Source organism: Medicago sativa, chromosome 3, assembly GCF_051527215.1.
Source record: "Medicago sativa cultivar Bolivia chromosome 3, Bolivia_mono, whole genome shotgun sequence".
Taxonomy (NCBI): domain Eukaryota; kingdom Viridiplantae; phylum Streptophyta; class Magnoliopsida; order Fabales; family Fabaceae; genus Medicago; species Medicago sativa.
In genome coordinates this window covers 87,923,479-87,942,515 of record NC_140751.1, presented here as the reverse complement: position 1 = coordinate 87,942,515, position 19,037 = coordinate 87,923,479, and the positions used below count along the sequence as shown (strand labels likewise).

The following is a 19,037-nucleotide window of genomic DNA, read 5'->3' as shown; positions in this document are numbered from 1 at the left end:
ATATTCAGTCCATCATCCTATTGCTCTGAATGAACATTATAAAAGGAGGGACCAAGAAGAAAAAAGAGAGGGCAATCCATTTGACCTAAACACAAAACACTTAACCTAAGTACGACAAAGATCTCCGATGTTGTATACCATTGGCAACGGTCCTAGATGTTCTATTTACCGTAACATATATCCATCTAAAGACCAAAAAAAAAACATTTATCTAATGGAAAAAGAATTATAGCAAAGGGAGAAACTCTTTTTATAATGAAAAACCATTAAACATTAACATGTACACAAACATAGGCCAAAGGAAATCAAATGCTTGCGCATTAAAGTCGATGAATTGGTTTCATCAGTTCTTCTGAATGAGAAGATACACACCATGTCCTGGCTCTACAATCATATTATATGCAGGAGAATGCTTATAACTAGGAGACAAAGAGAAGCAGAACTTGGAGACAATAAGGGCTAGCACAACCTTTAGTTCAACCATTGCAAAGTTCTTCCCCACGCACAACCGAGTGCCGATCCCAAATGGCACATATGCTTGTGGAAACTTGATAGCCTTAGAGACACCCTCACTGAACCTTTCTGGTTTGAATTCATTGGAATCTGGTCCCCAAATTTCAGGATCTCTGTGCAAAGTTGGGATTAGAGTCCATAAACAAACACCTTTTGGAACATTCAGGTTTCCAATTTGGATATCTTCATATGCCTCCCTTGACACAAAGGCTGCTGGTGGGTATAATCTTAGTACTTCTTGAATCACCATGGTCACCTGTAAGCAGTAATCTAATGGTCCGTAAATTGTCCAAATGCCAAAATCAATTAAGGGTCTAATGATATATGCAGATGTTCAAGTGTTTCACAGAGCTTATAAAAATAGCTTAGGGTTAGGGCATAACCATAAGGCAGAACTAATATTGGAAATGCATTGTGTTCTTATGGTCATGTAACAAATTATTTCTATTAGCTCTATGTAAGTTTCACAATATATGCACTTGTTTAAGAGTCTGTTTGGATTATAGACTATTTAAGTTTACATACTATCATAAACACTTGCGATATTATTTAGAAGAATTTATGTAAACAACTTATGACATTTTTTTTGAGGGAAAACAACGTATGACATGTTCGTAAGTTGTTTTCATCTTATTTCCATAAGCTTTTGAAAATAGCGTATGAAAATAACTTTTAACTTATGTGAAAACAGTTCAAATTTATTTGATCTTTTGCAGTAGAAATAGATTACACATAAGTATTTACGATATAAGCACTTATTTATTCAAACAGGACCAAAGTGTTTCACAGAGCGAATAAAAATAGCTTACAAAGCCAGTCCTAATACCTGCGAGGCTGAAACTAATTATGCTATAAGCATACCGGAATACACAACTAATTCCTTTGACCAACTACTAATTTTTTGTGACAATAAAGTCTCTAGCCGTATTAATATCTATATATATGTGTGTGTGTGTGTGTGTTTGACAAATCAAATTGGGTGCACCGTACCGTTTTCAAAAGAGGGAGAGAATCTGCATCAGGTATGCCATTGGGGCAATGTTGAGCAACCTCTGTCCTAATACGATCTTGCCATTCAGGATATAAAGCAAGAAGCATCAAACTCCAAGAAGCTGCAACAGCAGTAGTTTCATGACCGGCAAAGTATATGTTTTTACAGTTATCCACAATGAATTGCTTTGAGAAATCCTTCCCCAGACTTTGATCACTCATGGCTGCTTCCAGCAGTAACTGCATCAAATCCTTTTCTGATGAGCATTCTCGTTTTCGCTCCTCCACTAACTCCCATATCAGCGACTCTATCTCGCTCTCCAAACTGCTTATTTCATCTTGCTTCTTTGTTCGAAATTTCAGTTTCTCCCTGCAGCCATTAATTATCAATAGTTTTCTAATTAAACACACATACAATTCCTTTTATTACTTGAGAACAACACCTAAGGTTATAAACATTTTATAACAAGCTAGTAAGAAGTTTAATTGTATACTATTATGATCAAGACTGATAGTAGATTACATGTGCATTGTCCGGTACACAGAAACTCAGATGTAGGAGTAGGACTAATGCTCTTAATTACCACTATATTTTTTTTTTTTTGTCATTGGTCAAGTAGTCTAGTGGTTGGACTCATAATTACCACTAAATTTAATAATGCCTTTGTATACTGTTAGAAATCAAATAAGGCTAATCACATGATTTTCATTTGTTAATTATAGAAGTGTCACAGTCCCTGTAAAAAAGAATATGTGCCACAGAGGAACATTTTTGAACTCATTAACAACTATTTTCAGATGTATATTGAAAAACAAATTGTGATCAAGTGTAATTGAAATATAATACTGGCTTACAGGAAGCCGCTCTGGCGAAAAAGGAAGCCATGGTTGGACATGATCTTTTGGATGCTTCTAAGCTTTAAGAAAACTTCCTTTCCTTTGGAATAAGAATGTCCAAAACAAACCCTTGAAATAACATCAGCTGAAAAGCCCCTCAAATCAGCATCAACTTTAACTTCAGCTTTTGCACCTCCTTGGTCCTCAATAATTTGTTCCCATTTTAATAGTAATGGCTGTGCTGCCTCTATCATAAGGCCCACCATGCCCTGCCACAATACCATCCAAACATAATTTATTTATCTTAGCCAGAAAAAAACTAACACATATAATACTGTGCAACTGAAGTGGTGTTCTTTCCTCAAACCGGAAGCAAACAGGTTATGGTGGAGGGACATCCCTTTCCACTTTTTAACTTATTTTTGTTTTAATTAAAAATTTAATTCCATAGACCAGTCATGATCATGGGACATGATAAGCTTTATCTTCTCTTATCTTGTGGGGCTAATTGCATATAGATTGAAGATATTGCTATCCAGCTCCAATATGATTTGTCCATATACTGTATAACTACTCTACTAGTAGGCTCTTTTAGTACTAGATAGTATATAGATAGCAGGCTAAATAGAAGACAGAAAATTGTTGTCATTTTTTCAGGAAAAAAATATATTGGTATTGTTTAAAGAATAAATTTGTCTCGAAATTCATGATAGTATAGTGCTAATTAATCAAAGAATGAGATATAAAGTTGAATAAGTTGATTTGGCAATTGGAGTGAAGGAATCAAGGAGTGAAATGATAACGAAGTTGATGATTAATGTCCCCCCAACATGAATTTTTTTGTTTCCGTAGATTCCCTCCCCTTGAAGTAATCATATTCGAGGCATTATCCAATATTAAATACGAATACCTCTTCCATTCAAGATTCAAACTTTAGTTCGTCATCTTGTAGTTCATACCCTCAATTAGGAGCACACCGACTCCCCCATTTTTCTTCCTAAATAAATTTAGTTGAGCCAAGTCTTGAAACTCATAAGAGTGGTAACAATTGTTATTTGACTTTTTTCAACTTTTAAAAAAAATGGGGAAGGAAAAATTGTTATAAATAAACATTAATGACCATTTTACCATTGTCTTATGTGTCTTGAGGTTACGTTAAACAGCTTAATTGACGCATCTTGGACATCAATGACACGTTATTATAAATGTACTTATCTAAGATAAATAAGTCAATATACAAAAATGATTAAGAATTTAAAATTAATTATAATGTTAATTTTTTTAAAAGGAATTATAATGTTAATTGTGTGGCTAAACTTATTTAATTGTAATTTTCATAAAAGGATTGTCAAGAGTATGGGTTCTACGTACATGCAAGTTCTTTTTGTATAAAAGAATTTCTTTTTGAAAAAAGTCAAATAACATAAAGATTGCATAAAAATCTCTTATAGTTGTGAATATTAATCATTCCAAAAATACAACAATATGTTGACAAGGGTGAGATAACGAGAGGACATATCATAATACCTTAACTTTGTCCATGAAGAACTCAGCTGCAACAAGTTTCCTCTGTTGTGCCCAACTATGGCCATTGGCTCTTAAAATGCCATTGCCAAGCATTGGCGAAAGTTTGTTGGTTATATAAGAAGGTTTGCCCAAATTCAAAGTGATACACTGGTTCATTTCTCTCACTAGATCCGGTTCGTTCACATATAAATGTTGCTTCATCCCTGTGGAGTAAGTGTACACTAGACCTGCAAATAGAAACAGATCATGAACCAAATTTATGTTACTTAAAGACTAGAAGACTATTATTTTTGTTGGTATATCAGGTTTGAGCGGTAGAGAAGACTTGTTTACCTAATTTTTTAAGGGTTTTTTTTTTTTTTTTTTGTGAAGATGTGTGTCTAAGTCATTTACACTCTGTTTGGTTGGAGAGAAATAAGAAGGAGAGAGTTAAAGAAGAGAGAAATAGAAGAGAGACACTGAATTTCTTTTGTTTGGTGAGCAGAGAAAAAGAGAAGAGAGAAGACTGCAGCGTGGGCCCCACTCAAAATCTCTTTCTTCTCTCAACAGCGAAGAAAGTGGAGAGAAAGACACTGCTCATTTTTTTATCCCCTTTTTGCCCTTTTCTTTTTGGTTTTCGCGGGAGAGTTGCCGCGCTTCCTCTCCTCCCACCTTTTTATTCCTTTGGGTCATTATTATCTTCCTCATTCATCCTCTAAAGTGTGGTGATGGACCTGCAACTTCTCTTGTTCTATCCTTCTTAGATCTCTACAGTACCACATCAAGACTAGATCTGGAAATTACAAATCATAGGTATGGATGTATTAAATCAATCTTTTTAATGTGTTTTTCTCTGTTCAATATAGATGAATCTGTCAATAAATGTTGTTGATCTTATATAAAAGGGCATGCAGTACAATGGATGTAGTGTGTTTGTCAAATTTTTGAAACTTTTTTTATGATGTTTTCCTTTGTGAATATAGCCCCTCTTAGTTTGGATAGCTACATGCTGTTGATATCGAATTCCAGTAGTTTTCGTATTACGGCACCATATTATACAAATTCCAGAGATTCAATTCTAGTTTGCCTTTATTTTCCATTTTGATTCACGCTGCTATTGCTGTCTTAGTTTTAGTTTCCTTTTTTCCATTTATTTGGCAATTATTAATTCTTGTTGGCACCGTATAATTAGTTCATTGCTGCTGTTCATTTCAATGTCAATTGTTGAGAACTGTTCCATTGTTGCAGCTTAATTAAATCAATCTGTTGGAAGCAATTTTACGTGCTACTGTTCCTGTTTTTCTTATTCTTTTGGGATTTCTAGATAGTTTCAGCCTAAGGGGTTTGAAGGGTAGTATATGTTTTTGGTTTACTTGTACAGTTTTCGTCCTATACGCATTTCACTGGACGACTGACACAAGGGAAATTATCACCATTTTCCTTCTGAAATTTTGCATCTGTACAAAATTTCCCGATCCATAGAAAGAACACAAGTGTTTATTCTTGACACGCCACCTATCATAATAGGAAGACTAATTTAAATTTTGTCTTAATAGATGTATTAGGTCATGAAGGCAGGTTTTGGTTGTTATATGGTGTTTAGTTATAGTTCTATGTATCTGTCATTAATATGGCAGCAATTGTGTTTATAACTTTGTTTTCAATGGGTTGCGCCCCTGCCTTGTTTTGTCTCTGTACTATTTTTGATTCCTTTTGCTATTTGATCATGTCTTGTGTTCATGAGGCCTTAATAAATCTATGATGTTAAAAGAAAAGGTTTTGGGATTTCTATATATTAATCTTAGTAATTGTTTCATAATTTGTATTGTATTTACAATAAAAACTTAAGAGTATATATATGTCATTTCCTTTTTATATACTATGAATTGGAACATTTATTCAATTGCTCATTTGTGCTCCATGTGGGAAGTCTTTGAGAGCGTCATATTGTCGTGGAGGTAATGTCAAATCTAGATAGTGTTGAAGACGTAAGCAATGATGAACGAATTGAAATAATAGATGAAGTGGACTTGGATGAAGATGAAATGGTTGATGTTGGAATGTCTATTCAAATGCTAGTTATAAATCATGCTAAAAAAGAGATGGAAAGGAGGCAACATATTGGTTCTGTTGTCTTATTGTGTCACGCTGTCCATGCATTGTATTTGAATCAAATCTTATCAACATGTATGCATAGTCGAGTCACCTATTCTCCACAAAGTGAGCGTAGACGTTGCGAGTTAATGAGTTATCTAGTGCACACAGATAAGTGTTGGGACATCATACGAATGGGGCCTGAAGCATTCATGCAGCTGTGTCTAAAACTAAGAGGTACGGGTATAGTAAAGGATACTATAAAGTCTACTGTAGAAGAGCAAGTGGCAAAATTCTTACATATTGTAGGACATAATGTTAAAAATCGTACTGTATCTTTCTTCTTTTATCGTTCGGGAGAGACTGTCAGTCGTCACTTTCACACTGTGTTGCATGCCATACTTGCGTTAGGGGAAGAATTTATAGTCCAACCATCAGGTGCCGATGTCCCACCACAAATACTAAACAATAGCAGATTTTATCCATTTTTTAAGGTACCATTATATTTTTTTAAGGCATCTTCATTTTTTATTTAGTCATAATTATTTTCAACCTTTAAGTATATCCCTTATACAACTAACGAAATCATCTATGAAATAAGGATTGCATTGGAGCTATAGATGGCACACACATTCGAGTGAAGGTCCCAAGGGCAGAAGCCCCTCGTTTTCGTGGAAGAAAAGAGCACCCCACTCAAAATGTATTAGCTGCATGTAATTTCGACATGAAATTCACTTACGTGTTAGCCGGGTGGGAAGGAACAGCATCTGACTCTAGAATATTAAAAGATGCTTTAACTAAAGAAGACCCTTTAATAATTCCTGAAGGTAAGTGGAAAGGTTAATATAATATACTTTTATTAAAAAAATGCACATTGAACTTATTTCGAAAACATTGAGTTATAATATATATTTTATAAAATTTTGTAGGAAAGTTTTATCTTGGGGATGCGGGATTTATGCTTAAACAAGGGTTACTAACTCCATATAGAGGAGTTCGTTATCACTTGAAAGAGTATTCCTCTCGTGGACCACAAAATCCCCGAGAGTTATTCAACCTTCGACACTCTTCACTTCGGAACGTCATTGAGAGAACTTTTGGTGTGTTAAAAAAAAGATTTCCAATTATAGCTAGTGGCACTGAACCGCATTATTCATTTGAAGTAATGATAGACATAGTATTTGCTTGTTGTATACTTCATAACTTTTTAATGGGAGTGGACATTGATGAAGCACTAATTGCTGAGGTTGATCATGAACTGCTTCAAAATGACATAGATAGATCCCAACCACAACAGCATGATGAAGACTACCGACTAGGATTGCTTCTTAGGGAAGCTATTACAACTGAAATGTGGAACCTGTATGGAGCTTAATGTAGTTGTGTCATGAGATAATGTAGTTTATTGGTTAATGTTAATGTAGATTATAATTATGTTTTTCTGTTAATTTAGTTCAAATGTTTTATTTGTTGTCATGTACTTGTTTCAATTGATAAATATTTCGATTATAATCTTGTTTCATCTGTCATGTATTTGTTTCTGTTAATTAATGTGATATGCATTGTGGTATCTTGTTTCTGTTGAAACTAAATGCATTTATAGGTTGAAAAATGGCAAAGGATAAAGGTCAAAATGTAGAACCTAAACAAGCTTCTAAGGACGTCTTAAGGTGGACTGATGATATGGATCAAATATTATTGAATGCTTTGATGGAAGAGGTCCATAAAGGGAATAGGCATGATGGTTCATTTTCATCTGAAGCATACTTGAATGTCGTAGCTGTTTTACGGACTAACATTGATCCAACCATAACAAAACAACACATAAAAAATAGAATGAAAACTTTGAAAGATCGTTTTGGTGAAGCGTATGATCTATTTGATAGCTTAAGCGGATTTGGATGGAATTCAACAACTAGGAGGTTTACGGCTGAGGAACCAGTTTGGCAAGAACTTATAAGAGTGAGTTTTTTTTTTCATTTATTAATTGTGGTGTCCTTCATTTTATTTCCTAGAAATACACAATGTATATTATGCTTGATTTGCTAACTTATAGTGTGTGTTTGATGATAGGTAAAACCACATGTTGCTAAGTGGCAAACCATGCAAGTTAAGCATTATGATGTTCTGAAGGTTCTTTTTGCGGAAGACCGAGCAGCGGGAAAAACATCTAAGACTAATAAAATGAGACACAATCAGTTGGAGAAGGAAAGGGAAAAGGAAAAAGAAAAAGAAAAGGAAAACGTTGATCTGAATGACCCAGCTGATGATACTTACATGACTGACCAGCGTGCTGATATATTAGATGAAGGGCAAGAAGAACCCATTGTTGACTCATACAGTCCAACATATGGGAAATCACATCATTCCACAGGAACATCTGGTTCTCGCGGAACAAAGCGTAAGGCTCCAATGAATGATTTTGTGGAGGCTCAATTGGATAGAATGACGAGTGGCATTGGACTCATGGCTGATGCTTTGAACAAAGGTAATTCAATTTCTGATCAATTGCATGATGTGGCTAAACAACAAATAGAAATATCTGCACGACAAGTTGCAGCTATTGAGAAACGCAACGAAATCTTGCAAAATTGTAGACCTCGAGTGTATACAGGAGCAGATGTATGGAATATGCTTGATGAGTTGGATCTGCTGTCACAATTTCGTTTAAAGTGCTATGAAGTTCTTTGCAATGATAACAAAAAGAAGGAGCTGATTTTTGGTGTGCCCACTGACATGCGCTTACAGGTTCTCTTACAAATGATGGATGCTAATTTCTACCACTGATGTTATTTTGTGTCTTTTTGTGTCATGTATATGACTCTTTTGTGTATATGTAATGAGGACACATTTGGTGCCTATAATTATGCCTTGTAACATGGCAAGTATTTTGGCATGAAACATGCAGTAGGGAAAAAATAGGCAATATGTAGTTGCCACTTTAGGCAATTGACAATAGATGATATAATGATTTTGTGTTAGGCCAACTATGGCATTTCTTATGGTTTAAGTGACTTATGGAAATTCAATTATCATTTTGAGAAGGTAGTTTTCTTATTATACACCTCTTTTTTAGTGTTATGTGTATGAAGTTTATGACAAGTTAAACAATCCAAGATGCCATAAGTGTTTTGGTTGTTGAGTATCTGTATTTTTCGTTGTAGTTTAGCGGTTTTGTACAGGTTCTATTATGTTACAATGCTGGTTCGATACTGTTACAATGCTGTTGCTACTTTGGTGGAGTTCCTGGTTTTTTAGCAGAGCTGATATGTTGTGTGTGTGGCAGCTCTGTTGGTGTTTTTAGGAATTGCGTTGGTGCATTTTTGTGAGGCAGGGGTATGCATGGTTTTAGTTTCTAAGGGACCAGCTGTTAAGCTTTTGTTTTAATCTAACAGACCTTTTTATATCCTTGCATCATAATTGATTGGGTTTTAGCGTATTGCCAAAGCCTTTTTATGGCACCGGATTTTTGTTCCTTTTTGATTATTTACGGTGTTCCGCCTATAGAAATAGGGCGTGTTTTATCGCTCTAAACTTTCTGTAGTCAAAAGCATAATTTATTGTGCCAAAATAAAGAGTTTATTTCTTGTAGTAGGATCAATTTTCCTGATGCACTTAGTAAATCTAAAAGGTATTCTAATAGTCAGTATTGTTTTCATATTGTTAATTTTGTATTTGGGTGCACCTATGCAGGTGACTAATATCTCAGAGATACATAATATTGTTAGTTCTTATTCTTTTTCTTTTCCTTTTCTTTTTTTTTCTTTGTATGAGGCAATTGTTTTGGACCTTCAAGCTTATATAAGGTACTATTAAATCCTTCGTGAAAGCATTTTTCAAAGAGGAAAGACGAAGACATTTTTTAAATAAAGCAGTGTCCTAATTTTTGTATAATGCTGATGCAGCATTGCATACATAACCAACTAAATTATCATTATTAATGAAAGTGCTTACTCACTTTATGAATAGCTTCAAGAGAATTGTGGATTGAAATATTGAGTGATATAGACTTTTTCTCCCAGGTTTTTGAAATATGCTCTAATACCCTCGTAAAAATCCAAGGGTAGATGATTCTACTACGGTTTATAACATGCTCAACTATACAAAAAAAAATCATGCTCAACTACTTAAATAAAAAAGCATGCTCAACTACTTAAAAAAAAAGGCATGCTCAGCTACTTAAAAAAATAAGCAATATATTTCAGTGATAATCCGCGAGTGGTACGGTTTTAGTATAACTCGACGTGAATAAATTTTGCATTATTGTTTTTTTGAAATTTTAGCTCCACATATATCTAAAGTCTGGATCCGCCCCTGGTCATATCTTACACTATTTAGCCTTATTTCCTATTATTATGTTGTTGAAATTCACTTTTTATTGTGTTTGTGTACTTCTTCTACAAGATACAATGATAAAAAAAAAGTTTTGGTTATTAAAAAAAATCACTAAATTTTGATTGTTTAAAAAAATTTAACGAGAGCAGGATCTCACCCAAAATTAAAATAATGAGCTTTTGTAGTATTTTGTAGCAATTCAAGTTTTGGTAATAAGAGTGTTAAATTGTTTTGTCAAAAAAAAAAAAAAGTGTTAAATTGTTTCATTATAACAAGGCTATTTTTGTCAATGTCTAAAATATTGTCATTTCTCTCTTCTCACTTTCTACTCAACCAAACAAGAGAGAGAGGAGGTTTACACTTCTCTCTCTTCTATTTCTCTCATCTTTCTTTTATACCAAACAACCTCTTAAATCTACTCTATTTCTTACATATTTCTCTCTTCTCATTCTCTCTCTCACCTCTTTCTCTCTTCCAAATTTCTTCTCTTTGCCAAACATAGTGTTATGTGATTGTGTTTTAACCCAATACAGTGATCCTCCAAAGACTCTCCAAATAATCCAACTCTGTTATAGAGTCAAAGGTTTGATTAAAGGTGACTAACCCATTATATCTATCGAAAGTCTCTCTGATAAAATGGTGAGTCAACAACAACGATGCAACACTTGTACACTACTGTATTAAGATTTTGGGTGATAATATGATGTCCAAGTATGGTGGGCTACATCGATAAATGTAGCCACCGTGGGGGATAAAAATGAATGAGATTAGTGTTGAGGCATACATATTTTTCCTTAATATTTATTGAAGGAACATTAGTCAAAACATCATCTCAATCGTATGGTCGAGGAGGAGGACATTGAATTGAATTCTATTTTTGAAAGATACTCCCTCCGTTTCAAAATACATGTCTATTTTTTGCTATGTGCACTATTCACTTGACTTACTTTGACCATACTTTTTTTACTAATGTATAAATACAAATATTAGCATGTAAGATATTGTTTGATTTGTCTCGACATATATTTTCAAAATATTAAATTTTTATAATTTTTTACTTTAGATAATTAAAGATATTAACGGTCAAAATTGTGCATTGACATATGTGAAGTGGTTGACTTGGACATGTATTTTAAAACGGAGGGAGTAAGTTTGTCGTCATTATTCAAATTATGTTTCATGTGTCGATCTACATGTATCTTTTGTCATGACCAAGATGGAGAAAGTGGTCAAGAAACTTATAGTTATTAGTTACTCCCTCCGTCCCGGAATAACCGACTCATTTTCTAAAAAAAAGTGTCCCAAAATAACTGACTCATTTCAATTTTCAATACAACTTTCATCATTCCCAATACAATATAACACTAAATAATACTACTTTTATCATTCCCAATACAATATATTCCACTTTCCTCTTTATTTATACACTTTTCTTAATCTGTGTGAAAAACCAAAGTAGGTCAATTATACCGGGACGGAGATCGTAATTTCTTTGGTTCCTAAGCTAATGGCAGACAAGACACTAGTACGGATAAAAATAATATAATAATTGAACTAGTAAATAATCATGATTATTATAATTCAAAGATTATCAATATGCGTTATATTAAAATGTTAAAAGTGTATGAATGGGTTATTACTAGTCAAAAAGAAAAAGAAAAGATTAGGAAGAATATATGGATCCTTTTGTTGTGTCCATCCATGGATTGTTACTTTTGAAAGACTCAATCAAATCAATGTCAACAAGAATGAAGATGATGATTCCTGGGCAAGTTTTACTGTAGGAAATAAAACTGTACTGCTTTCCCACTAGCGAAATCCAACTAGGAATGTCCAAAAAGACAGCGTTGTCACGTCTAAAGTAGAACTCAAACTGTATACTAGAGTTTTGGCCCCTACTTGTACTTTCCTTTTTGACAAACAAACAAGCAAACGTGACAAACATTATACACAAACGTCATCAATCAAAAGTCGTCTAATAAAAATTGCAACACTATTGCAAAATCACGCAAAAGTGATTAAGCCAGCTTAAATCTAATTCTATCTAAGATGCTAGCGGATATTTGAAAAGATTTGGAGCTGTGACCATAGCCGACCCAATAATTTTAAATAGTAACTGGAAACTAAAATAAGGTTAAATACACGAGATTTTTTTTTTTAGAATATGAGGTCTTTTTATTTATAAAATCTAAAGAAAATATTGGTGAGCCTAAAATGAGTACTTTAGCGCCCTTACCCTTGGGTGTCGATCTTGTTGGGACGCCCACAATTTTTCTCAATATAATTTGGAATCCACTAATTTATTCCCTATCTTAACTCAATCACGCACTCTCTTGAAAATAACTAACTCGTATTTTTTAACTTTGTATTTTAAATTTAACTATCGAAGTTGAAATGTAAATAGTTTGTGTGATGTAACTATGTAAATAATGCTCAAGGTAATCTACATTCTTCATCTTCAGTCATACGACTCATAATAATAACATTGAAATAATGAATTATATCTTAGTTGTTTAAATCTTAAAATATTTATTTTAGACTCTATGTTCAACGGATCTTTGTCTAACTCAAGTCCTACTCATAAACACATTTTCGGACTTTATCTTATTCAAGTAGTACTCTATCATATCAGGGTAGATGTAAAATCTCCGGACCATTATAAAAATTCATTGAAGAAAAGTTAATCAATCATGTTAACTTGTGCTAACAAATGAATTAATAAATTATTTTCTTCAATACTCTATTCTATCTAACATGACTCAGTTGAAATGAGTTGGGTGTTACTCCCTCCATCTCTAAATTATAGTCATTTAAGGTTTCTGCACGGTTATTAAGAAAATGATTAGTTGGGTTGATTTTGATAGTAAAATTAGTGTCGTTTACTAAAACACCTTATTAATTGTATTTAGTGGAGTGGTTAAGTTGGATGAAATTCAATAAATAAGGGTATATTAATGGAAAATAATAAATGCTGCATTGGTATTCTAAAGTGATACCAATTATTTTGAGAAAAAAAATGGTAAAATCACAATTATTGTGAAACGGGGGAGTAATAATGAAACTGGAAAAAGATGAATGAAAAAAGATAAGGGTATATATACCGTATTGTTTTCTCCAGTGTTGAAAATATGGGAACAAAGCTGCAGAGTAATCATAAGCTAGAAATTGATCATTATCTTTGGAAATATTGCTAGCTCGCGATGTAATTCTCTGCATATCAGGTAGATTCCCATGTAGAAAAGAAGAAGGTGGAGGCCCTCTAATACCTTGCATTCTGAGCTTTCTTCTTACCCTTTGGGAATTATACCACAAAGTGCCATAAATATAAAAAATCCAGCTCAAAATTCCCACAAGAGCAAGTGAAAATGCTAGTTTCATACCGAAAAATATCACCTCCTCCATTTCTTCCTAATTTTCACTCTCTATCTCTCTGTATCCTCTTTGTTAATTTGACTCTAATACAGTGCTTGCTAGCTAGCTACAAGAAGACATTAATATATTATATTATTTCTATGATCAGAGAGCAAAGGCTGGTTATTTTGTCCAGTTGCATAGACTTATTATATGCATGTATATGTATATGGCATATATAGAGAGAGAAAGAGCAGGCTCCACTCCAGCAAAATTCTGTAATTGCGACACGTAAGCATTTTGCTTCGAAAGTAGACACAAGAAAATATGGATATAAGGACAAGAAAATGTGGAGCCGATATTTTATGCAAGCATGCATCCGTGTATAATGTAGCATTATGTTTTTATTCATGTGCATATTAGACAGAGACCCTATCTACATGAACCGACTAGTCATATCTTATCTATAACCAATAACTAAATGGGATATATACAGTGGCGGAGTTAGAAAAAAAAGCTAGGGTGGGCCATAAAATTAACCGTTGAAAAATTGTTTAAAGCCTCACAAAATAGACCTATAATTGAATTATTTAAATTTTTCGGGTGGGCCACTACATTACTTTGCGGTAATTTGGATCAACCGAAACCTAAAATCGACATAAAATTGTATAAAAGCTCGCAAAATAGACCTATAATTGAATTATTTAAAATTTTCGGGTGGACCACTACATCACTTTGCGGGATTTTGGATCCACCGAAACCTAAAACCGACATAAAATTGTATAAAAACTCGCAAAATAAATCTATAATTGAATTATTTAAATTTTTCGGGTGGGCCACTACATCACTTTGTGGGAATTTGGATCAACCGAAACCTAAAACCGACACAAAATTGTATAAAATCTCGCAAAATAGACCTATAATCTTTGATTTTTTAATTTTTGAGGGTGGGCCGTGGCCCACCTCAGCCCATGAAGGGCTCCGCCACTTGATATATGTCATGAAAAATAAAAAAAATAAAGTAAATGGGATAAACATTTGTTATTTATTAAATTAAAGCATAAACTCAAAAGGATATCATCCACACACACTGCTCATAGAGGCAAGTTTTTTATGAGGCATGCATTGGGGGGGTCACAGTGGGGGGCACAAGTTGGTGCCATGGTCCCCCATTAGTTTTACAAGTGTATGATTTCATTTGTTACATGTCAAGACTATTTTAGAGATTCCCTAAAAAAAAATACTATTTTAGAAATTAAAAACTGAATTTCATATATTTGATTGATTTTAAGTAAAATTGATTCTTACATGAAGTTAGAAAATGAAATTGTTTATTCTAGAATTGATTTTATACTCAACTTAACATTCACTAAGTATATTTGAGAGATACGTCGTCAATTTTTTATTGTTTTATGATCTTTTTGTTAAACAAACAAAATTAGTAATTCGTTTTTCAAAGAATATTAGTAAGGGTTAATATGTCTTTACCTCCTGTAATTTGGAAGAGTTCTGGTTTATCCCCTGTAAAAAAAGAATAGATTCTGACCCTGTAATTTAAGATTCTTTCGTTTTAGACCCTGAGGTCATCTGACTGGACAAAATGCTAACGTGTCATGCTGAGTGGCGCGCTGACTATGCATATCTGATTATATGGCACGCTGACTGTATAATTAATTTTGTTTTTTATTTTTTTAAGAGCACACGTGGCATCTTGGTTATTTTTTGAAAATAAAAAATAATTTTAAAAATCTGAAAAATAATTTTTGAAAATAAAAAAACAATATATTTTCGATAAAACCGAATTTTCTAAAAAAATAAAAAATTCTGGAATTTAATTTTTCAAATAAAAAAATATTTAGAAAAACAAATTTGAAATTAAAAGAATTGTAAAAATAAGAAAAATATCAGGAATTTTGATTTTACGAAAACTATTTTTTTGAAAAAATTCAGGAATTTTTTTTACTACGAAAAATATTTTCCAAAATTTTTATTTTTTGTATAAAAATGAAAATCAAACTTTTTAATTTCGAAAGAAAAAACTGAACTTTTTCTAATTATTTTCGAAAATTTTGAAATACATTAAGTTCCAGAATTTTTCATTTTCGTAAAAAATAATTATTTTTTTCTAATATTTTAATTTCGAAAAAGATTTTATAAAAATTCTGGAATAAAATTTTCGAAAAAAAAATCTGAATTTGTTTCTGATTTTTCAAATTTAAAAAAAAAACTGAATTATTTTCTATTTTTAAAATTTATTTTCAGTTTTTTTATTTTTTAATTAACATAAATGAAAATTAAAAACAAAAATAATTATAAAGTCAGTGTGCCACGTCATCATGTTTGCACAATCAGATGGCCTCAGGGTCTAAAACGAAAAAATCTTCAGATTACAGGGTCTATTTCAAAAGAATCTTCAAATTACAAGCTTGTAATCTAAACTTTTTTTTTACAGGGGGTAAACCGGAACTCGCCAAAATTACGGGGGGTAAAGGCATATTAACCCTATTAGTAATTAGTTGTTAGGTTAATATTTCCTTATTTCATTCGGATTTGAATATGGACATCTACCTCCTTTAACCCCTAACTTAAAGTAAATCAGTTGAGCTATCCAACTCATATCTTATGATTATTGATTGGTTACTAAGCAATATTTATATGAATATAGTCGTTGCGAAAAATATGATGCAGAGTGTGATGTGCAGTAGAAGGTGGTGATATGTGTTGGATTCTAGTTAGATTAATAAGATGTGAAGTTTTGGGAGAAACACTAGTGAAATGATAAAATTAAGTCTTTTTTATATAGACATAGCAAAAGGCATGAAATAATCCAAAAACTACTATCTTTAATCAATTTTTGTTTACAAAATAAAATGTCTGATCATTTTTTCATTATGTAACATGCGTGATATTTTAATCTTATCTTAATCTTAATAAATACAATTGTAATGAAAGTCCTGCACCCAAACCCTTACGCAACCATAAGCTAACCCTATTTTATTTTACTGAAATGCCCTTCATTGGCGCCAAAACCTTAGCATCTCAAAATGACAACTCTACTTTTAACCATCGGGCACCTAAAATTCAGCTCAAGAGTCAAGAGTAACGCATGCAACAAGTTAAGTGTTAGCAATGAACCATGTGTCATGACTCATAGCGAATGCATGCAACAAGTCAAATGTCAAAAGGAACACATGCAGCAAGCCAAGTGTTACCGACGCAATAAACCAAGTGTCATGACTCATGAGAAATACATAAAACAAGTCGAGTGTTAAGAGGGATACAAGCAACAAGTCAAGTGTTTCCCATATATGCAATAAACCAAGTGTTATGACTCATGAGGAATACATGAAACAAGATAAGTGTCAAGAGGAACACATGCAACAAGCCAAGTGTTGCTCGTGCAATAAAACAAGTGTCATGACTCGTGAGAAATACATGCAACAAACCAAGTGTTAAGAGGAATACATTCAGCAAGTTAGGTGTTACGTATGTAATAAACCAAGTGTCATGACTCATGTGGAATACATGGAACAAGCCAAGTGTCAAGATAAATGCATGCAGCAAGCCAAGTGTTACTTATTCAATAAATCAAGTGTCATGATTCGTGGGAAACACACGCACTCGCGGAAATATCGTCTACATCTTTAAGAAATAAGTCCATTACGTTGTGAGAACAATAATGACTTGGGAGAAGCCCAAATCCCAATAGTGTAAGGCCCAACAATTCAAATCCCAAGACAAGGAATAATAGAAACGGTGGAGGAACACATGAAGCCCTGTGCGGATTACCGTACAAGAGCACGTCCTGACTTCATCTCCACCATCCACGCCATCTCAATTATGGATCCCCTAAGATGGCGCCGCACTTTACAAAAGTCGTTACCACTCTTTGCGTCTATATAAGGGTGACTCGGTGTCACCCTCAACATACGATTCACTTTTACCACATTTTCGTACATAACCACTTCTCTCAAATATTGACTTGGACGTTGGATTGTTGATGTGTCTACAAACACCTTTCTCCTCCACCATGAAGGCTCGATCTCAGTCGCACCAGAACACCGCGAACAACTGTTCTTCATCAGTGATCTTCATTGGATAGCTCAATAATGAGGATGATGATGATAAATTTTTATGTTAACTTCTTTCTTAAGGACACGAGTTAATAAGCCAAAAAGTGAATTAAGAAATGAATTTTGTATTGAAAAAATAAATATTACATACCTCATAATGAAGAGAAACGACAAAGGAACATAACATATGACACTTATATCGTATCTATATACAACCAACTGGATTAATTTGGCGTTTTTATTAGTTTTTTAGCTCGTGCTCAAGCTCCGTGCGAACCCCCATTGCCTTGTAGATCTTTGTGGTTCCGTGCGATGTTACCAAAACTCGTGTTCAAATACCTCCAAAAAGAAAGAACAGTATAATAATGAGTACTATTAAATTTCAAACGTTTGAAGAGTAAAATTTTTAGTTGACAACATCATTCAACATTTTAGAAACTATTGAATGATAAGTTCACAAAACACATTCTCTCAGATCCGAAATGTCCATCAAGATGTTGTCCTAAGCGATTAGAACAATAGTTAGAAGATTCTTAATTTTATAAAATTGGACTTAGCTCATTGAAGACGAGAACTTGTCCAACCGCTATTTTAATTCCAAGGTTGTACCCTAACTTGAATCCTCTACCACCCCAACTTTCGATTTGGAATTAAGGCTCAACTCTTTAATCATTGTACTAAGGAAGGATTGTTTGAGCATTGCTTTTGTCACTGTCACTATTACAACCCTAGCTCATTTACTGTTTCATTCCGTCTTTTGTAACTCTGGTGATTGGCTCACAACATAACAATTGTGGATTCGAGGTCTCTTTATGCTCAACGAAAAATACTTCAAACTATTACATTGAAGAAGGTGATAGATGTGCACCGCGGCTCCAAGATGAACGTCAAATAATTTTGCTAAATCTCGAAACAACCCACCTCGACGGCGTGTCGTGACTCAGAACCAAAATATTTATTAGTGAAATGAAAGATTTGTCCTCAATTATTAAATAATTGACTTATGTACAGTGTAACCTATTTTCCTCTTACGCAGGGAGCCTCCTCCTAAAACAACTCCCCACCAAGCTTATCTTATCATACCATCTCTTCATCTAAATTTTTTTGATCGAGTAAAATCCATGTGGTTGGTCTAATCTGTTTAACAGAATTCGAATCATGGTTATTCTACTTAGTTATCATGCATTAAGGTCTTAAATGATTTTTTTTTTTTCTTGAAAGAAGGTCTTAACAGATATGAGCAGAGTTAATGGTAAAAAATATGCCAATGCATTTAATGTATACTTTGTTATAAAGTAATTATAAATTACAATAAATTATAATTATTGTGAAACAAAT

General features: G+C 33.3%; 1 protein-coding gene across 1 annotated transcript; it reads right to left on the bottom strand.

Moving 5' to 3' along the window:
* Positions 1–226: 226 nt before the first annotated feature.
* LOC146941515 (cytochrome P450 714A1-like) lies at positions 227–13,834 on the bottom strand. Its single transcript, XM_085755326.1, has 5 exons — positions 13,377–13,834; positions 3,868–4,094; positions 2,359–2,609; positions 1,504–1,873; positions 227–769 (listed from the first exon to the last, which is right to left on the bottom strand). The coding sequence occupies exons 1-5, from the start codon at positions 13,675–13,677 to the stop codon at positions 344–346; spliced, it is 1,575 nt and encodes a 524-aa protein (XP_085611452.1). The 5' UTR covers positions 13,678–13,834; the 3' UTR covers positions 227–343.
* Between the last annotated feature and the right edge of the window lie 5,203 nt (positions 13,835–19,037).